The sequence below is a fragment of the Rhododendron vialii genome, chromosome 5a (genome assembly GCF_030253575.1).
Source record: "Rhododendron vialii isolate Sample 1 chromosome 5a, ASM3025357v1".
Taxonomy (NCBI): Eukaryota; Viridiplantae; Streptophyta; class Magnoliopsida; order Ericales; family Ericaceae; genus Rhododendron; species Rhododendron vialii.
This window is the reverse complement of record NC_080561.1, coordinates 39,196,996-39,219,009: the sequence shown is the minus strand read 5'-3', so window position 1 is coordinate 39,219,009 and position 22,014 is coordinate 39,196,996. Positions and strand designations below refer to the sequence as shown.

General features: G+C 38.0%; 2 protein-coding genes across 2 annotated transcripts; both read right to left on the bottom strand.

Moving 5' to 3' along the window:
* Nucleotides 1-2,481: 2,481 nt before the first annotated feature.
* LOC131326895 (uncharacterized) lies at nucleotides 2,482-6,139 on the bottom strand. The gene is made up of 8 exons (XM_058359801.1): nucleotides 6,079-6,139; nucleotides 5,773-5,860; nucleotides 4,986-5,165; nucleotides 4,722-4,901; nucleotides 4,359-4,532; nucleotides 4,113-4,267; nucleotides 3,799-3,925; nucleotides 2,482-2,697 (listed from the first exon to the last, which is right to left on the bottom strand). Exons 1-8 carry the CDS (start codon nucleotides 6,123-6,125, stop codon nucleotides 2,686-2,688), a joined length of 963 nt encoding a protein of 320 aa, XP_058215784.1. The 5' UTR covers nucleotides 6,126-6,139; the 3' UTR covers nucleotides 2,482-2,685.
* A 3,939-nt stretch (nucleotides 6,140-10,078) lies between these two features.
* On the bottom strand, nucleotides 10,079-21,656 carry LOC131326225 (protein DEFECTIVE IN EXINE FORMATION 1). The gene is made up of 13 exons (XM_058358917.1): nucleotides 21,288-21,656; nucleotides 19,832-19,942; nucleotides 18,114-18,196; nucleotides 17,573-17,690; nucleotides 17,304-17,461; nucleotides 16,036-16,541; nucleotides 15,872-15,942; nucleotides 13,833-14,089; nucleotides 12,042-12,223; nucleotides 11,638-11,921; nucleotides 11,426-11,543; nucleotides 11,149-11,331; nucleotides 10,079-10,713 (listed from the first exon to the last, which is right to left on the bottom strand). Exons 1-13 carry the CDS (start codon nucleotides 21,440-21,442, stop codon nucleotides 10,396-10,398), a joined length of 2,544 nt encoding a protein of 847 aa, XP_058214900.1. The 5' UTR covers nucleotides 21,443-21,656; the 3' UTR covers nucleotides 10,079-10,395.
* Between the last annotated feature and the right edge of the window lie 358 nt (nucleotides 21,657-22,014).

Below are 22,014 nucleotides of genomic sequence, written 5' to 3'. Positions count from 1 at the left end.
TATGATCTCATAAGTTCATCCAAAATCCTAACCAAACCAGATCTGAACAAATAGTAACAAATAACCTTATATGTTCAACCCTAAATTAAACTTGACTTACCTGTTTGTGTTGAAACAACGGCAGTGGTGGGAATGAAGATGACGGTGGAAAAGGACGGCGATCTCGTAGAGATTTGTGCAGATCTCGTTTGGTGACATGCTAGCGACCTATACTTTTGTCGAACACGAAGGTGACGTGAAGGTGAGATGCTATAGCGACGGCAAGGCTGGGACGGGATGCGACGGCGACAGGAGGTGGATGGCGATGGCAACGGGAACGGGAGGCTAGGATGGGATGTGACGGCGACTGGAGGTGGGCGGCAACGGCGGTGACGACAGGAGGTTGAGTCGAGATGCTTGTCCCGGCGGCTCCCTCCTCTCTCTCTCTCTCTCTCCCGTTTGAAGGAAATGAAAAAGAAACTGCTATAGTGGGGTATATATAGTGATTAGGGCTACAGGGTTATATTAGTATTTTCGTAGGCTAGTGGACTTAGTGGGTTATGAAATTTAAAAGTGGACTTAGTGGGTTATGAAACTGCTATAATGGACTTATGAAAAATTCTCCCAGAAATTTAGGCCTGGCCCAATGGAGGAATTTAGGCCCGTCAATATACTGCAGGAATCCCCAATCCCCTTCAATATACCTACGTCAAAAGAAAAAAAAACACGTCACGGTCTTGAAGCCCGGATTCTTACCTAATATCCGTTAAGAATATACTGAAAATATTTATTAATATTAAAAATGTCATTAATAAATACAATTAATTATTAAACACGTTGTTGCCATCATTTTCCCTAATTAGAACACCCCCACCAGTCCACCACTTATATTCACCTCCCACCTGCATCCTTCCTCACCTAATACCAAAAAGTAGGGCTGGCCCACCACTAAAACCCAAGAAATGACCACAATAACCCCAGCCGGTAGGCACAACCTCACCAGATGGGAGGGTACAATTGGAAAAAATGGCCAAAATATGCAGAACACTCAAATTGGAACCATGCCTCTTCTTCCCTTCTCAGCGCTTGGACATCGTAGCAGGTCCTTTCTTTTCATGGTAGAATTCAATGGTTTATTATTTACTTTTTTGCATTTTTATTCTTATTTACATTTTTATTCTTATTTACTTTTTGTGGCACTCGACAGAGTTCAATGGAGGAAACGGATTCATGTAGCCGACCCCAAGTGATTGGAACGTAAGGCTCGGTTTGGTTTGATTTGGTTTGGTACATTTTTTATTTTTTTCAAGTTGGATTCAATCTTGTTAAGTAGATGCATGTTTGAAGAATAGTACTATCTTCTTTCCAATTGTCCTAACCATTAATCTGTCTTGTACTACATTGGGTTCATCAAGGATATAGCAAAGTAAAGAGCAACTATAGTGAAAGAAACTAAGAGCAAGTTTACCAGCCAGCCAGCATAGGTAAACAACCTTTTATAGCTATTTTACCTATTTAAGTCCCCAAAATGGGGCTCCAGCAGATTTAAGTAAAAGGCGCTGTAAAATGCATTTGTGAACAATGCTTCGCTACCTTTACTGAAGCTACTCTTCACGCGCAGCAATTTTTTTATTCTTTTTCCTCCTCCTCCTCTCCAACAAATAAGGGCTTGGGTTTCTCCTTACACGAACGATCTAGAAATCAACTGAACTGCAAGCATACAAAACTTCTTCTTTTAGATCCACATACAAATCGTCTTTGTTCTTCAACGGAGTTCGCCGGAATCGTCTTTGTTCTTCAACGGGTTTCTATTGACGTCGATCGCTGGAATTGATCTTCGTCGGAGGTCCGATGACCTCAATCTCACCTCCGAACACCTCCTCAATCTCGTTTATAGGCTAAACGAAGCCCATCTCATTATATATAACAGAGGATTATATATAACAGAGGTATGAGGTATATGTAGATATAGTACATATGCATGTATAATAGATATATACTGCAATTGTATTATTTTTTAATATTTAAAGGATAGGGAGAAAATTCTACCGCTGCTGTGGTGTGGAAGGTAAAAATGGGTTAGATAAAATGAAAATTGTACCTTTTTTAGTAGGTATTTTACCAAGTGTTGGTGTACATGCTCTAACATGTTACCGGGCTGAAAATTGCGGAAGAATGATCAAATATCTGCTTTTCTTTTTGGTTTACCGGCCATAGAAGTACCCATATAAGAACACAAGAACGAAAAGAAAGGTCGGTATACAGCACTCAATAAAAACTTTTTTCGCAAATGGAGTAGTATGCTACAAGAGTCCTGCAGCCACTGGAGAACTTCTTCATACTCCCCTACGGATGTGCACGATAAACATAGGCCTCCAAAAATAAAATAACACGATCAAGTAAAGACAGCATTCAGAAATAAAACAGCATTGAAGTGGCCCAACCAATAGAAAGCATGTCGAAATTCGGGTGCACCCATAAAATTTTGACGCAAGTTACTCAGATTACCAACAAGTCCTCTTTAACATTGAACAAAATTTGTCTGACAAATGAGATCCCAGAGCCAGCAGATACATGACATGCAAATCATGTTAGAAACCTATATTTCACGCACCAATATAAGCTTCCAGTTCTACTAGCAAACAACTCAAAAGGCGGTATTGCATATTTTCCAACAGCAATAAAAATGGAGTCTGAGCTTTCTCCTTAGTGCCTCCTCTGAAATGAGCAAAATAGTCGAAAGGTCTAAGCACAAATTCTCAAAATGTATTTGCAATGGATAAAAGCTGAATTTGAAGCAAAAGATAGGCTTACAAAATATACTAATTTACAATCAAAATTACTCCATAACATAAATTTGAAAATTACTATACACAGACCGAAACAGCTTGAACTTCTGTAAGTGTGTGCACGTTGGTGACTACTTCACAAGGCTGGTCCATTTACTTGTGCTTTCTGAACCCGTCAAAACAACCGAATTTTCCAAACAACCAGGCATGCTGTCTCAAATCCTACCCAATCCCAAATTTGACAGCAACCCATGTCCCTGACAACTAGCTTATCTAAAAGCTTGAGGTAGTAGAGAACTAGAGATCGAGAGGTAACTTCATTACTCATCTACATTAATGATCAGGTTGAAATATGGATGACAGGCCTAAGGTAGATCTCCGGGCAATGTTGTTCAGACCCTTAGGCCAACAAAACCCATTATAGTTGTTGTCCTCATCAAGCAATGCAACTAGGTGCTTCTTACTTCAAAGCTAGTAGATAAGTCATTAGAAGACTAAGCCTCCATTTGTTTCAACGTAAATGATTTTGTATGTTGGTTTGACACTTGAAAAAATACATTTCAGAGCATATGTTAAAAATTGGTTCCTGCACGATGGCATCTGAATTCCGAACAAATCTGAGTTCAAGACAGAGTGAAGGGTGCGGTAAAGTTCAGTAGAAGGGTAATGGGGTAATGGGTGGGGTAGGGGTGAAGGAATAGTCAGTGGACTCAACGTCGAATTCAGGCAAGGGCGCAAAAATGACTTACGGAGGTTGTCACCGTAAATCATTTACCGCCATTTGCAATAAAATGAGTAATATATTTACTTGACCTCTTATTCACTTAGGCTCTGTCTACTTTACCTCTTAATCAAAAACACTGGAAAATGATTATAATGTTTTGCAACGAAACCAACAGAGCCTAAGTTGGAAAGGATGCTAATTAAGGCATTAGCAAAAATTGCAAAATAATAGCCAAAGTAATGCATATTAGTTCAAGGCGGATAATTTCTACGCACAAATATCATATAAATTCCTTTATTCAATTACCTTCCACTTCCTTTGTCTTCTCTCCCCACCCCTGTGAGTACCAAAGCTTGTCATTTGCTCACTAGCATTGTCCTCCAAGGGTAAACTTTTAATTTCATCATAAAAGCTGTCCGTGAGACCATCCAACCTGTGTACAAAAAAATAATGAGGCACCATACGGGAACAAATAAGCGGAGAAAATCAAGATTTACAGGTTGTGTGGAAAAGAGGGAAACATAAATATCATGAGTTCAGGATTATGAGACTAATAAGCTCGTATGGAGCATGGTTGGAAAGACTGCATTACATTATTTTTCACATTTTACTGCACTTACCCGTTTCCCGACTTTTTCACGCGTTTCATTTTCAGCTTCTCCACCTTGGTGAGAGGAGCACGCGTAAAAAGCTCCTCTTCTTGCCTGGCCCGCTCGTCCATCTTGGCCATATATCTGGTAACTTCCCTACTTTCATTTCCAACAACTTCTCTCACCTGAATTTCATCCATAGATACTTGAAAATCAACTCAATAATACTGCAGTCATCCAATATTAGCAAACAGTTAATGCAAATCCTCAACATACCTCTTCGGGTCTTCCCTCGAGATCGTCCATCAATTCTTTCACATATCCACTCTGGCTAGCTTGTCGCGCATCTCGTCTCTCTTTCCTCAGTGCATTTCTTTCCTGTTTAGAGATCTTCTCTTCCTCCATAGAAGTTGGGGCAAATTTCGGAGGTCGATACAGATGAACACCATCCTATCACATTTGATGGAGAAGGAATTTTAGGAAAATGTGGCAGACATGACCAACCACGTCAACTTCATATACAAACTTAAATAATTGTTGAATTCCTTAGTATCTTAATCTCCTCGATAATATAAACGTTAAAAATAATGCTAAGAAAATAAATAATGTAGACGTAATTCTTCAATATGGTTCACTCACCTCAGGAGCTATATTCACAAGCATGTCTGGGTTTGGCCGATATTTCAACAGATCCTCTTCCTTCTGAGTTGCAGTTGCATCTTCCTCCTTCTCACTCAGTCCTCCTTTATCGACTGTACTACTTGAAACCCTTGTGAGCTTCTGAATTTGGTATTGTAGCTTTTTGTCAATTGGACGAACCTGAATGAAACAAAATGCTGGTGAATTTCGTGAGTTACTGATTAAGAACAGACGTAACATAAACAATAATAAATTGATCAATACCTTCTCCAAAAATAATCTTATCTCCACAAGGCTCTGAACAACAGGGTGTCCCTCGATTGATAATCCTTTTGCCTTGCGAAGCAAATAATAGACAAGTGACTGGCAATAGTTTAGAAGCAGCAAATGTTTGGCCTCGAGGTAACTTATCCCATCAGCAGTTGGATAATGGTTTGCTTTCACCTAACAAGAAATTTTTTCATTATTGTAGCCAAATAATCAAACCTACGGTTTACCATTGCCCATATACTGGCCAGTAGGAGAAAAATGAACAAGAGATGTCATATAACCTCTACAAAGCAAAATCCCAAATAAAGCACACCAATGAAACTGTTTGAAACGAAAATTTCATATGCAGGAAGAACAATTGTCTGATCGGTGTTCCTCCACAACAAAATGTGCAGACTAAATTGCTACTTTGAACCATGCATTGGAGAGAGCAATGATATTAAGAGCAATGCTGGTAGTAATTGAGGTAGTACGAACCGTGGAGGGATTACTGATGGTATGATTACCATCTATGCATGATGTGTTAATGGTGGATTGACCATGTGCTATTTACAGAAGCAAGGAGTTTGCAATGATGCAGTGTTAATCACAAGGTTAAATTGGTAAGGAAAGTGACCGTATCTTGATGCTTTTGAACTGGCATCCGAAAGGAACAATGGAAAATACAATACAATACTCACCTCTTTCTCTGTTTTCCTTTTTCCAGTTTAAAAGTGAATATATGCTCATGTTTTGGGGAGCAACATGCCTCAAATGCCCAATCAAAAGATGAAATTTTTACCTTTGCAGTTATGGCTTGCACTTTACTTCTCACTACATCTAGTCCATCCTTCATTTCTTTCAATAGGGCACCTAACTGGGGAGCTTCTCTGAAACAACCCAAATAAAACAATACATCAAAACTTAACCCCGTCTCGGTACAACACAAGAACCAACCCTAACCGAGTTCGAATGCCAAGTTCTAGCTTAAACAAAGTAATAATTGAACTATTAAAAGTCCAATAAACATAAGTGAACAGCACTAATACAAATGCACTCACACAATTAGATACAAATATCTACATAAATATGTGTAATTGAGCTTTACTGGATTAGTCTCTGATTGAATCCCTCTGAGTTATCTGTTTCGTTCATGGTGTCTTCAACCAGTGTTTCGTTCATGGTGTCTTCAACCAGTTGATTTCTAGAGCAATCGTCGTTCGCCCGTGGCCAGAAGTTGATCTCCGGTGGTCGTATGACGTCGGTTGAGAAAGAGAAGAGGGAGCCCTAAAGAGGCTCTGATACCGTCATATTTTTTCGGAGGAGAAGCAACGACGTATATTTCAATTTTCATGGAACTAGGAGTAGTATCTTACAAAGAGTACGTACAGGAGAGTAGATAAAAGCTAGAAAACCCTAATTAATAGAATAACTAAACTACCATTAAGAGTAATGGGAGTACTATAGACTATAGTAGTTTAAAATAGGGAGATTTTTTTGATAGATTTACTGTTAAGGTTCCTATAAAATAACACGAACCAAAAACCTGGGTGGTTTGGCAAAATAAGCTATTTTTTTTTGTGCTTATTCAAAAAAAAAAATTTCACATTTGTAAGGCCTCATTCGGTTTAAGAAGTGAAATGGTTTTTTTTTGTCCTTATTCAATTTTTTTCAAATTTGTTACTCCCTTTGTTCCTTTTTAAGTGTTTGGCTTCATAACTCCAACTTATTAAAAAAACACCGTCATTATACCTTTCACATCAACTTTTACCTCCAACAGACTTATCAAAAAAATTTCTTTATTTTAATCTACTATAGTCTATAGTACTCCCATTACTCTTAATGGTAGTTTAGTCATTCTATTAATTAAGGTTTTCTAGCTTTTATCTACTCTCCTGTACGTACCCTTTGTAAGATACTACTCCTAGTACTATGAAAATTGAAATATACGTCGTTCCTTCCTTCTCCTCCGAAAAAATACGACTGTATCATGTCCTCTATAGAGAGCCTCTCTAGGGTTCCCTCTCCTCTTTCTCAACCGATGTCATCCAACCACCGGAGATCAACTTCTGGCCACGGGCGAACGACGATTGCTCTCAAAATCAACTGGTTGAAGACACCATGGACGAGACAGATAACTAAGCGGGATTCAATCAGAGACTAATCCAGTAAATCTCAACTACACATACTTATGTAGATATTTGTATCTATTTGTGTGCGCGCGCATTTGTATTAGTGTTGTTCTAAACTTAACCCGTCTCAGGACAGCACAAGAACCAACCCTAACCGAGTTCAAATGCCGAGTTCTAGCTTAAACAAAGTAATAATTGAACTATTAAAAGTCCAATAAACATACAGAAAGTCTACACTTCCCGACCCATTTTCCCGATCGGAATCCCGACGCCCCGCCGAGCCCACTCCGGCCACCGGACGGCTGATCCGAGCCGTCCAAAAATTCTAAAAAAAAAATCCGAGTGGGCTTGCGGAAGAATCAACGGCATCCGACATGTTTAGGTGGCCGATTCGAACACTCCATTTTTTGTGTATATATACACAAATATACACATAAAAAATGGAGTGTTTGGATCGGCCACCTAAACAAGTCGGATGCCATTGATTCTCATACAGGCCCACTCGGATTTTTTTTTAGAATTTTTGGACGGCTCGGATCAGACGTCCAGTGGCCGGAGTGGGCCCGGTGGGGCGTCGAAATTTCGATCGGGATTCCCCGATCGGGAACTGTAGCTTTACTGATAAACATAAGTGAACAACACTAATATGGTCAATACACCGTTTGGCATCCATTTCTTCCCTTGTATTAACTAAATCCCTGTATTCGCTAATACACCCAAACAGCCATAAATTATTGCTACCCCCCAGGTAGCAATAGATAATCCGGGTGCATACGCCTGATTTTTTACCAAAACACCCCTCCTCATCCCCCTCCCCCAACGGCTCTCTCTCTCTCTCTGCTAACAGAGATAGCGAAGAAGAAGAACAGGCCACCACCACCACAAAAATACACACACAAAATATGTATGTATACGTAGAGACTAGAGAGAGACGTACCTAGTTCCGTACATATTAGAGAGCGACGATCGGAGAGCGAGGACTAGTGCCGCCGCTCTGCTTCTTTTTTCTTCTTCGTTTCCGTCTGTTTCTCTCTCTCTCTCTCTCTCTCTCTCTCTCTCTCTCTCTCTCTTAAACGATAAAAGACAAGGCTCCGTTCCAGAAACCTTCTTAAAAAATAAGCAGCTTATTTCACATTTTCAAACTCAAAAATAAAGTAAATAAAAAATAATTTTTCAATTTTTTTTACATCGTATATTATTACTTGAAATTGCCTTTTTAGATTTCAATAAACCCATAATTTTTGAGATCTTCCAAACAAGATTCATATTGCATATTTTTAGATTTTAATAAACTCATAATTTTTGAGCTTGAAATTGCCTTTTTAGAAAATAAGGACTTATTTTCGGTTCTGGAACGGAGCCCAAGTTTATCAATTGTTCAGTAAAAATGCTAGGAAACAGTGCACTTTTTTCATTTTATCTACTTACATCTCTCTCAACACTATACCAATACTATCTATTTAACCTATTATTTATTAAAATGTTTTTACTTTTATTTTCTGGGGAGAGAGAAGGGGGAGAGAGAGAGAGAACAATTAATAAAATAATATACACATGATGAATAGTGCTGAGGTATATTTACCTAAGCATTGTTCCATAGATGGGTTTCACCTAAGCCTTTACCTAATCTAATGTAATGCTCATTTGAAGATTTTGCTTAGGTGAAATAGCTTTTTACCTATTTTACCTCAACTGATAAAGTTGCTCTAAGATAAGAACGAGGGGAAAAAAGAAAAAGGATTTAGTGTATTGGAACACGGGAGAATGAAAATGAATGGCTGGATGGAAAAAAATAGATGGCTGGAACAAATTGAAAAAGTTTTTAAACTAAATAACATTCTAAATTTTTTTTTATAATGAGTAAATAAAATTTATATTTTAAAAAATTATTATATTATTTAATTTATTGGTATAGTAAATTATTATAACTTAGAATTGTCGAAAAATCATTAAATATATTAAATTTTGCAATTATATAATTAATGTTAGGCATAATAAAGTTTGGGACTGCAAAGGGCAAAAGAGTCATTTGATAATTTTTTACATCATACACCCTTCTTTTCTAATATATATCATCCAAATCATCTGGAGTACTTTTTAATACACCCTCTATAAATGTCATATCAATATAGGTCCGGGAAAATGACGGCGAAGGACATATTTTGATAATTAATACCCGTCAAGGGCGTTTTCAGCATTAACAATTGTTCTTAGCATGTCTTTAGAGTGTATTAATTATAATAACACGTCCTGGACCGTTATTTTCCCTTCCCTTGTCTTTTTAGAGTTGCAAGTAGCGTGCGTATTTTTTTCCTTTGGACCTAGTGGGCTACTTGACTTATAGAGAAAGGACTCCAAGGACTATGAAATTGAAAAGGGGGACCAGCCCAGCATTATCTCAAAACTAAACCGGACAGGAGCCCAACCCAGCGGCTTGGTTTGCTCTGTCTAAGGCCACTTCTGTCCAGGAGAAGGAAGTTAAAAGGGTTTTTGCCTACTTCCGCCATGATGGCGGAGGCTTCCACGGTTCTTAATGCCTTGCGTTGGGCTTCCAGTAAGAGGTACTCCAGAGTCGAGGTTCTCGCGGATTGTCTGAGACTTGTGCGAGCCTTCTGTTGTATAGAGACAGTTGAGGTTTTTGTGAAGCCAATCTCAGAAATTTTGGATGTAATCAAACGTTTCAGTATGCGGCAGTTACTAAGGTCTCGATAGATGATGTCAAGGTTGCCCATACTTCGGCTAAGCTTGTGATTGTTCAGTGGAATGTATAATATTATGTCTTCTGTTCCTCAACAAGAATAAAATAAAAGCACCTAATTCTGTACATAAATGGAACATAAAACAGTAAACTTCATTAAGTTCAATTCATTGAGCTGACCTGCTACTTGAAAACTATTCAGGGCCAAACCATGAACCCAGAGAAATTCATTGAGAAACTTCAAAAAAAAAAAAATTGCTGGAGACGACATCACACAGTAAATAAATATTATTTTTCTTCCTCAGATTATACCTCACAATCGGTCAAAAAAGTAAAATTACATCGGACAACGCAAAAAATGGTGAACAAAGAAATCACTAGGTCCAAAAACATTACAACTGGTTTAACATGGTATATTCGAATCTCAATTCAGACCTGTTTCAGCCAACATGACCTCATTCACTTCATCCAAGCAAGGCAAACGTTCCGCACAATGTTTCTGTTTTCTTATTCGATGATTCGGGCACTGGTCAACACACACATGTATTCCATGAGGTTTGGCAATCCTGTGATTGAATCTGTGACGCGCTAATTATCACAAGTCAGTGTTTCGTGAAAATGAGGGCAATGGCATGGCCTCTTGCGGACGAAGGATAACAAGCACACCAAACATGGCAAGCATAGGGAGGACAAGAAGCCACTTCAATAATTTGTAGTAGTGCATATGGAATGTGAGGGAGAACTCATCTGAGAAATATACTCCGTTCTTGTCAACCATCTCCACCAAAACTGTTCCCGTGGTCCTTACTCCCACTGTTGGAAGTTTAATCTTGAATTTTCCAGCGTGATCAAATATCTGGTTTTGCTTTATCGTTCTTTCTCCTTGGAAGTTGCCCGGAACTAACAAGGTTGTCTACATTGTTTTCAAGCAACATATAACTATCAGATAAATGGAAAGATTAATCAAATGGGCTTCAGCTCCACCCAAGACTCCTCAAATCGTTTGCTTTTCTTTTTGCCCAATTCCGGACATTAATGTCAACCATTCATCTCCTAAGTCCAGCTAGACTATTTCAACAGACAAAAAAAGCACAAATCATGTTTTGTTTTCCTCAACAGATTGCTTAGTTTGAAATCAAATTTGCCGTCCATTAAAAATATATATATATACAATTTGTTCAGCAGCTGCGTTCTTCTCGGAAGGGCCAATGGGATAAACAGTTCAAATCACTGTTATGAGACCGGGGTGGGGCAAAAGAAGTGAGGTTGTTGGAGGAGTCTTAAGAAAGGCAGTCGTTATAGGAGCTAAAACCGACAAAATTTACCAAGGTAGGAGGGTACATCTTACAGTGACATTATAAGGCGCTTGGGACCCAGATGGAATCCTGTATCTGTCTACAATCTCAATTTCAACCCAGAAACTCTTGCCTTCTTCATCACGGAAAGCTCTGGAAGAAGGCATAATGTAAATCCCTTCACGATTGAAGCGATTAGCAACGTTGTTCCGTCCCTGATTATGTGCTCTCCATGCCTGAAAATGTACAAAAACTTAAAATCCGCTTATACATGAAGTTACTATGGATGTGATTATCACAAGAACAAATCAGATAAAAGTTCCGTTCTGCCTTGATGGGATGATGTGGAGCTGGGGTGGAGAAACAGAAAACGTTGCCGTTCATTGTTGTCACGACAAGGTCGAGATCATCTCCACCATCAACATTTTCTGCCAATACCATGCTATATCTGTCATGTTAACATTTCAAATTTCAGCTGAGTTTCAGATCAAAAATAGAAGAGTTGATGTGTTGAAGCGATTAAAGGATTGAAAGGATCTTACGAAGTTTCACCAATGTCCACTACATCAGCACATGATGTGGGTCCATCTATCAGGTACAAGTAACCATCAAACGATGTAGTAACCAAAGTCAGACCCTTCTTTTTCTCCCCACGTTTGCTCAAGTCAACTAGAAGAACTTGATTCATCACCCTCCCATGAGTTCTATAGGGATAAGGACGTACAACCGATCCATCCAAGCCACTAAGAACATATATGTTCCCCGACAGTGTTGGGACAACAACTTCAGTACGGCCATCCCCGTCTACATCACCAATGCTGGGTCCCTTAGGAGAACAAAAGTATTTATTAAGGATGCGGATAATGTGCGTGAGATCACTTTTATGGTTTCAAATTACCAATCCACACAGCAACCAAATTAAAGGGAATAAGATACTACATCTTACCTGTGGAACAAGACTTTTGATATGTGTTTCCCAAATTTCTTTTCCTTGAGCAGTCCACGCAGCAATATTTCCATGTACATCGGTAGTGACCAATTCAATCTTGCCGTCATCGTTGATATCAGCTGCAACTACAGCTCCTTGAATTTCAGCCATTTCAAGAGGAAAGTTTTCCCTCACCTTGCCTGAATCAGTGCAGATACATCAGCACCCCGATCACCAAAAAGAATGGAACATATCCAAGTATCAAACGCGGTTACCTATGAAGCACCAACGCTCCAATAGGTCACAGTATCCCTGTCAGGACACAGGGACACACAGTAAAATGTATAGGACACGTCAAGTGGCGTGTCCCTTAAATTAAGTTTATATTTTGGCAGGGGCCGGGGTTATACTTGTTATATATTCTTTTTCTTTTTCTTTTTTTTCTTTTTTTTTTTTTGGGGGGGGGGGGGGGGGGGGGGGGGCGGAAAGGGGAGCCAAAAAGAGGGGGAAAAGGCATTCTTGAAACTCTAGATCAAGAATCAGTCAATTGAATCCTCCCCCTCCCTCGGTGTATATATAGTGTATAGCTGTACAAGTGTATATGATATATAGCGGTATATATCAACATATATGTGTATCTCTGACTATGTGCCTACAAAACAGTGTAGCTATATATCTCTTCTGTATATATACAGCTCCATTCTCCTTAATATTTTTTTTTTAGTATTTCGTTCTGTGTGTTTTGTTCGTCTTCTTTGAATTTTTGTTTGATTCGCATCATATTTTTTGGATTAACTATCCATCTCAACAAGAGGAGTCTGAAAAGTACAAAATTATGAACAAAAGCAAAAACAAGTTCACTAAAGATGAAAAAATAAAATAAAACCCAAACAGCTGTCTTTTTTTGTCTAAAGTGTCATCTTATATGATTTTTATTATAAATCGGCCCACATTTTTATATTTATCTGATTCCTCTCATTAAGACGAATGATTAACCCCATAAATTGGGACGAAAAGCTCTACAAAAAGTTACGAAAAATTAAAAAAAATACCGAAATGTTTTAGACAAAATGCTTAGGAAATAGAGCCCAAGTATGTAACAATATACATGTCTTAAGCATGGAAAAAATATACACATTTTTATATCATATGCGATTTATATTGCCGTGTCCCCCGCTGTGTCCGACAATCAATGTCCCCATTTTCATAGAATTCCCGTGTCCCGTGCTCATGTCCGTGTCTATGTGCATGCTACATAGGCAGTTACAAAACCATCCATCCACTACATCAATCTTTTGGCAAGTGCCACGTATGCCAATTCAACACTAAACGAACAACACATGGTGTCAACTCAATTAGTTATCTTCATGAATTTTCTCTTCGGTATCACACTCTCATTTTGAAAAGTATCTGTGAGATAAATTGAACCCAAAAACAGTTGGCTTAGAAGAAATGACAAGCACCAGGAACTAGCCATCCTTAGAACTAGCAGTCAGTGGGCAAGGCGGTGCACTCTAGTATGCTCAAGCTCAACAAGCATGGAGAATATTTTCTTAAAGACCCAGAAATTAGAAGGTCTGTTTGTTCAGATGAAAAAAAAAAAGGAAACGAGGTGCCCTTGCATTGGATAAGGGCAACATTATTTGTGGTAGTTATTGTCAAGCATTAATACTGAACAATGTGCAGATCTCGAACATCATCGTAAACATAGTAACAGAAAAACCTCTGGAGAAATATTTAGACCATACTACAAGCATTAAGTCTAGAATAAGAAAATAATGATGCAGTAGAAGTAGTCTAGGTGATTACCCTTGTGATCCAAAACATAGAACAAGCCATAAGAAGTTCCGACAAGAATGTCCAAGTTCCCATCACCATCCAAATCGACAACAGTTGGGGAAGAATATACATATGCACGAAATTTTCCAGTATCCGTACTTAGATCTAGCTGTACACTCCATTTAACTTGCTTTGTCTCGAGATTGAAAACGACAATACCACCAGCTACATATTTCCCAATCTCAATTCCACCGAGTTCCTTTAAATGCTCAGGGTTGTCATAGTACCTGACCACTTACAATTAGTTAGTTGAAAAACACGACAGACAAAATCGTCTTCTGCCATTATTTGCAGCGAGAGAAAAGAAAATGGAATTTACAATGGAAACAAACAAATTTTTTGAAGCATCTCACTAATATCAGCAGAAGTGAAGCATCACTAAGTCTAGCATTTGCAGTTAATAGCATTTTCAAAACTTGAACTACTCTTTTGACAAAGGAAATCGACCAAAGGAGTTAACTAAGCTTATCTCAACTACCTGATAATGCCTTTTATGAAATGAAGGATAAAATAATAAATAAATAAACAACTGCAGAAGAATTTCCCTTCTGATACAATCAACTAGGTTTACGACCGTGCTAGGTTTCATTCCGTTGAAAGTCAATACCCAAGCCCATTAAGCAGTGAAAAGCATTATACTTGGTGACTTGAAACAAGCTGAGAGTTTCACAAACCGAAGTTGTTTTTACACTTAATAGGTTCATCCCCAAACTCAGGAACGTCCGGCGTATTAACCCAACCCCTAGTAGTTCAATGAAAACAGGTATCAAAAACCACACCACTTAAAAGGAAAACTGTGCTTCCAACATCTGGGTTTTTTTCGATGAAGGCATGCCCACAAAACACTCTTTCAGATGAAAGCATAATTTAAACATGCTTTTAGTGAGCGGTAATAGCGGGCAAAAAAGAAGAGAGATGTATAATTTCATCAAAACTCGTAATTAGAAAAAGCACTTATTTTGAACTATATGGGGTTTAGGCATAGCTGTCAAAATCGCACAATTCACAATTCAATTCACGATCATTTCACGAGTCACGCAAAAACAAAAACGATATGAATCTAGAGGTGAATCAAGGGTTATATGAAATTGATGGTGAATCGTACCATTCGAGATTCAATTCATGATTCACGCCGAAACGATACAAATCTATAGGTGAATCGAGGTTTATCATAACTGTCGACTAATATGGAACTACTTTTGCGGAAAAGCAAGAATACAAGAAAGATCATATACTATTAAGGCCAAGCTTTCATTTGTATAACGAATCTTTAACATCTATATGCACACGTCCATTTCACTATAGTATTTATTTTCCTATTATGTACAAGTGTCTTTCCTATTAGAGGCTTGGAACAAGTGATCATCAATCAATAATTTTCAATTTTACAATGTATCTTGAACATGTAGATGCATAGATACATTTTATAATGTATTTATGAAAGAAAAGGGTCAATCCGATTCTCAATTCGATTCACAATTTGACAGTTTAGGAAATGTGCTACTTTAGGACTATGTTCCAAAACCACTCAGACTAGGTTAAATAGTCTCTGTACGTAGCCGATCACTTTTTGAGCTCCAGTTGAGTCAAATTAGAAGGAAACCTGCATGCCGAAGTAAATGGGTTTGGGAAATAAGCTGGACAATAAGCTACCTAAGGACTACAGATGAAAAAATCCACTCAGTTTTATTTGAAAATCTCTAAAATGTATGCTCTCACATCAAAACTTTTTTAGCTCAAGTTACGTCAATAAGATAGAAAATGAGATCCTTGTACCCTAACCCATAAAATGGACCACAGGGACACTTTAAAAACCCAAAAACTAGAGGAATTTGATTTAAAAGAAAATTTCCCATATCCTATAACTAAGTTCTAATAAATCATATGAAAGACTTGCTTGGGCACATCAGAAGTTGAAAGTTGCCTAAACGAAATAAAATCTAACCAGCCAGGAATGACATAACAGAATGCAAAGAAAAGCATTACACAGTTAAAGGAGGGGAGCTCACTCATGATCAAAAAAGTAAGACACCGCAACAATCATCTCCGAGACCCCATCATTATCAATGTCGGCAATTACCTGATGAAAACAACAAAAACTACACTTCAATCATGCCTCATAATCATTTTTTAAGCATCTTTAATGGAAAGTTCCATCTTCCAATACACTTACAGGAGTGCACAAGATGTGTGCATCGACGTTCACAAAATTTTCCACAATTTCATGTTGTGCTTCCTTCCACTCCTCATCTCCCCACAAGGATTCGTCCACATAGTCATCATAATCATAATTATACTCATCAGCCAGCTCCTCACTATCTCGAAATAATTCAAAAGACGAATCAGCATCTACCTCCAAACCTTGATCATTCTCCACAGTTGCTTCATGAACATCTCCATTATCATTAGCTTTGGAATCAGAACCACTCACTTCAGACCCTTTTGAGGCACTATCTTCAAGAAGGCGTCTTCTACTATTAGTTGCATTCTCTTCCTTAATGGGTTCTGCTGATATAGAGTCTAAAGTACTATTCTCCATGCTTTGCAACTTAATTTCTGCTTCGACATGACTACCGTTCTTCTCTTGTTTCCCTACATCGGTTGCATCCACTGTGTGAGCCTGAGCTTCTGTTGCTGTTGAATTTGAGGTGCTTGATCCAGTTTGACTTCCATTAGTTTCTACAAAGGTACCCAACGGTTCCTGATTTAGTCTTGAATAGAAGAAGTGCACTTCATATGATCCTCATTTACGAGTTCAATAGCAATCTTGCACCCAATGAAAAGATAGAAACGGGGATTGCTGGCTTCCATGAAACTCTATGAAAGCATCAATCACTAAACATTTGTTAACAAATACAAGAACCAACCATGAGAAAAAGAATGCAATCGGCACCTATCAACCAATGATATAACCAGGACGCCTGCATCCCAGTAAAGAGTCTCTGGGCATGTCTAAGACTTAAATGTCTTTGAAGTTTCAAATAGTTAAGACACTTAGACCTGCAACAAAATCTCAGAAGAAAAGAACTAAACCATCACAAATTTTCTTTTATAGTTCTATCTAGAGGAAACACGAACAAGCCTTTAAAGTGTTCATCTTCATTTGCATCAAAATCAAGTAAATAAAACGTGATGTGTGTTATGAGATATTCAACTCATGATTCAATTGAAAGACGGTCCACTATATTATAAACAATGAGACTCATAATAAAATTGAAACTAAAAACCGCATGGACTTTGTTCTTAATATGTACCAACATAACCTGATACCAATCAAATTCATCAAACTGCATTAAAAATTACAAAGTCAATATTATACTGACATCTCAGATGATGAGACGGAACAGATGCGAATTATCTGACAAAGACAAAAGCTAAGAATTGAATTAAAGAACAAATAATTGCATATACATTAGGGCATATTTGCCGAAGATGACTTACGATTCATTGAATTCATTAGAGCCTCCTGGACGAGTAGGTCATCATGGACATCTGGATGAGAACGATCTACTGGGTCTGGATGTAAACCCACATACCAATCTTGTTTCACTTTCAATCGGGGTATCACTAATTTATCTGACATCATGTAGCCAGAAACCCTACACAAGAATAACTTGAACTGCTCTTCATTCTACACACATTGGAACTCAATTACAGTAACTCTTAGATACGGAAAACAAGTAACCACTCGAATTAAAATAGAAGAGTACCTGAAAAACAGCACCTCTCCATTGTAAGTAGCTAGAGCTATTTCTCTCACGCCATCCTTGTCAATATCATATAGGAGGGGACTAGAATGTACAGTAGACTGATGAAAAGCAGGCCACCCTGATGAATTGTGTTTAAAGTGATAAAATGTTCTCCACAGAAGGTAAAACTACTCAATAGAACATATAAATGTTCCTTAATGCCTTTCTCTCCTTTTTCACTAGCAGCAACAAATAGATATTTCATTAAAGAGAAAAAGGAAGAGTCCAAAATAATTGAAGGACTGCAAGCCACCACAATACAAACAAAACAAAGGAATCAAGTTATATATCACACACTGCTCTCCAATTTCCAGAAACAAAAAACAATAGAATCCCATTAAAAGAAGTCCATACAAAGACCCAAAAGACGACAAATAGTTAACACTTCCCACAAGATTCTACTCCTCACTAGAATAGAAACCAGTTAGCTGAATAAATTCAGTCACCACGATGCATTAAGCAGGAAAATATATACCACAACACAGGCTTACACAAGCCGTACCTGGCATTTTATCTCCATCAGAGCCTTCCAAGACATCCAAGTAGTGAACAAAAGAGGGAATAACTATGTCAAGCTTTCCATCACTGACATATAAAACAAGAGTATGATAGTCAAATACGTACCAAAAACTAGGAAAAGGAAAGAATGAGAAAAAGATAGAAGACGAAGAAGATTGTGCACGAACATAAACCAGTTTGAATCCTTGATTAATGAAAGTGATAGTCAAGGAAAAAAGCAGGTTTCCACATAATGCTTTAGTTTAGTAAAAATAACAGTCCCTATATACACTTTTAATTCAATGGAGATTGATGGTTTCTCTTACGGATCCAATCTTCAGTAATGCTACACGCACAGCAAATGTGCACAGATTTTGTGCACAGATTTTTTGTGGGGCCCACTACGGGTCCCACACAAATAATCCGAGCCGTTCATTGAATGTAAAACATTTTTTCAAGGGCCCCCGCAAAAAATCAGCTCAATCTGATACTCATAGATGCTTGATTCAATCATTTAACTTTTCATTCAAATCTCGGGATAATGAAAAGTTAAATGATTGAATCAAACACTTATAGATATTGGATTGAGCTGATTTTTTGCGGGGGCCCTTGAAAAAATGTTTTACATTTAATGAACGGCTCGGATTATTTGTGTGGGACCCGTAGTGGGCCCCACAAAAAATCTGTGCACATTTGCTGTGCGTGTAGCATTACTGATCTTTTAAAGGGTACTTCTCTTTAAGCTTGGATGTGTCTTAGTAAGGAACATGTTAAAACTGCCAAATTCAGCTGTTATATGTTTTGACATGTCGAGTTATTTATAACCAGTGTAACTGCAAACAAAGACGAGCAAGGTCCAATCAGTGAAAGTAGGCCAAGATAGGTGTCCGTCGAGTGTAGCCTTAAAGGACCACTTCGGACTATAGCTGCTCAAGTGGCCTTCTTGTGCCAGAAAGCCCAGCCAAATCCTTTCCAAAGTTTGGTAGTAGATGTTCTAGCGGGGACAAGGCCAATTAAGAGAGGTCCTAGAAGCACCTTGATGTATGCTAGTGGAGAATGCTGATGCAATGTTTCCAGTTTTGTTCACCCTGGGTAATTCCATCGAGAATGGAAGTATTGGAGGACCAAAATAAGCTTGTAGAACATAAGCAAAACCATATGTTACCAAACTAAAGATCGATTTTCCCGTAAGCAATCAAATAACTATTCAAGTGTTTAAAACATCCTGACGGGTTCAAAAGACGAGCTTAGAAGGTTAAGGAGCAAATGTGTGGTTAATTAAGTGCGAGGAATGGTGCACAGCTCACGCAGATGCAACAAGAAGTACTAAAGCCTATAGGTCGTGGGTCCTACATTAGCTTGTAGTGCTTGTAGTCGTTCATTATTATGGTGCCTGGTTTAATTTAGCTCATAATAGTTAATCTTCTTATGTAATAAGCAAGCATAACAAACAACTCGTAGTACATTCATACCAACAAACTAAGGGAGGTTTTGGGTTACATCAAAATGCTTTCTTAACTAACTCTTAACGGTTATGATAAAAAAAATTGGTTGTCTATTCCTAGATTTGTTTCGTGAAAATCAGAAACTTATACTAAAACAAATGAAGAGGCAAAAAACCAATTAAATGAATGGAAAAAACAGATGTAAGATCGCATAAATAATCAATCAAAACTTGTCAAATAAAATGCTTGAAAGGAAACTTTATCATCTTCTTCTCACCTGTTTATATCAGCTATCAATGGGGTCGCATATATGCTAGAACTAACTTCTGTCTGCCATCTCAACTCCAAATTTTGTGGACATTGAGTATTCAACAATTCATCCTCATCCCTACACAAACCCACAATTACAATATGTCAATAAGTATAACAATCACACCTTGAAGCCATGCAACTAACTCACACATAATTAAAACAACTAAAACAACCCAACCGGTGGTGGGCCCAAGGGGGTGCCCAGTCCCCCGCACTACTCTAAATATTCTCACTAATTATGCTAGTTTTTCAAGTCCTTTTGGGTGAAATTTTTTCTTAAAATTCTTATATATGTGGGGGGAAAACCCCCAAGTCCCTAACATTCAAAGTTGTCAACTATTTGTTGGTCTTATTTATAAAATTAATCAGCAGCTACGCCTATACAAAATATTGTCTCTTTCTCATACCTAACAAGTAAAAATATATACTTAGACCATCTTCAGCCCTTACTCAATTTTAAACTCATAACCAAAATCTGAGTAAAACCCCAAAAAACCCACTCCAACGGTCCAACCCTTGACTCACACCCATATAAAATTGAGTTTTACTCAAGGCTATTCCTCCCTCTCAATTTTACCACTATACCATTAATGACTCAAACTTATGCTTTCTTTTAACTTTACCCATTGGAGTGCTCCATATCAAATGAAGCTTTTTCTCTAAATTTTACTCAAATGTGGGTAAATATTGAGTAAGGGCAGGAGATGCTCTTACATACTATGCTTTTTATTTTCAATTCATAATTACACGAATCTGGAATTCCGCTGAGTATAAATCTTACGTCCACCACTACATCCAACCTATCTACACCATAACATAAACAATTCATTTTCCACGTTTCCTGCCTAGTTCAATATGAATATAATAAATCGTCACTACACTTGATAAAAAAACAACGGAATTACAGCTTATCCCTACTTTTTCAAATTCGAATTCCAAATCAAGGAAGTCAATTCAACCACTCCGCACATGCCTCACCCCCAAGGTGGACACAAGGGGGTGTCGGGGTGCCCGGCCATTGCAAAACTCTAAACATTTTCGTTAGTTGTACTAGTTTTTCAGCTTAATTAGGAAAATTCTGTGGAATTGGCCCCTGCAAGTCGCTTGGGTGAAAAGGTTCTCCAAATCCCTATCTATGTGTCGTGTGGAAAAGCCCTCTAAATTGCCAATTTATGATTTTTCTTGGGTCGCTTACGGCTACGTATAAATGCACCATGTCGTCTCTTCTCCAGACCTAGAATGTAAGTAGTATGAGGAGATAATTTTTGCTATCAATGTAGAAATACAAGTAGTTCGGGTCCCGCTAACTACAAATCCTGCCACACCGAATTGTTACTTCATTTTTTTCCAAACTTTTCTTTTCTCAGCAGCCATAACAGGAAAAAAACACTGTTTGATATATAATGATGCATAGAACTTACAGGTTAGGGTAACCAAGTGAATCGTCGGAAGCCACTCGCTCCCGAAACTTGTTCTTCTTCGTCTCGTCCGTATTCAATTCCGACAAGCCGCGGACGAAGCACGAGGAAGCAGCAACGACGAAGAAGCAAATCAAGAAAACGCTAGTCTTCCTCATAAGATCGTCGCGATTTGTTGAAATGGTGGATCAGATTAAGCCCAGAGGCCTAGGTTTTTGATCAATTTGTTGTGATGCGATTCGTATAAGTTGAGATGAAAAACCCTTGCTGGGGTTTCTGTAGGGATCGGTGTGGAGAGAGAGAGAGAGAGAGAGAGAGAGAGAGATCTCGGAGAGTTTGTTTAGGACACTAGTAATAGAGTCTCCTGGTAATGCACCGCAGTCAGTTTACAACTCTGCACAACATATGCCCCCTCGTGAATTGAGTGCTACTTTCTCGTAAATAAAAGTTATTAAAAGAATATAATCGATAAAAAAAGAAAAGAGCGTGAAAATCATACTGCATGAATAACAAAAAGAATGCCCATGAATAAAAATATGGACAAAAAAAGAATGCCAATGCATAAACGCGGGGTGTGAAAATCATTGTCTCAAATTTACTGCAACACCTTGTAAAAATATTGTCCGCATTTTTATATTTTTTGTTGATTTGCATTCATATTTTTAAACTTATTATTTGTGTCTATATTTTATACCGGTTCATAGATTTGTACTTTTTATGCAAATGCTCT

Coding starts and splice junctions, on each gene's coding strand:
- LOC131326895 (XM_058359801.1), bottom strand. CDS start 6,125: ATGAACGAAACAGATAACTCAGAGGGATTCAATCAGAGACTAATCCA. Junction 4,902..4,985: donor TAAGATTATTTTTGGAGAAG/GTATTGATCAAT, acceptor TGTTTCATTCAG/GTTCGTCCAATTGACAAAAA. Junction 4,268..4,358: donor TCGAGGGAAGACCCGAAGAG/GTATGTTGAGGA, acceptor GATGAAATTCAG/GTGAGAGAAGTTGTTGGAAA.
- LOC131326225 (XM_058358917.1), bottom strand. CDS start 21,442: ATGAGGAAGACTAGCGTTTTCTTGATTTGCTTCTTCGTCGTTGCTGCT. Junction 11,544..11,637: donor GTGGACATTGGTGAAACTTC/GTAAGATCCTTT, acceptor TTAACATGACAG/ATATAGCATGGTATTGGCAG. Junction 11,332..11,425: donor CTCCACATCATCCCATCAAG/GCAGAACGGAAC, acceptor GTACATTTTCAG/GCATGGAGAGCACATAATCA.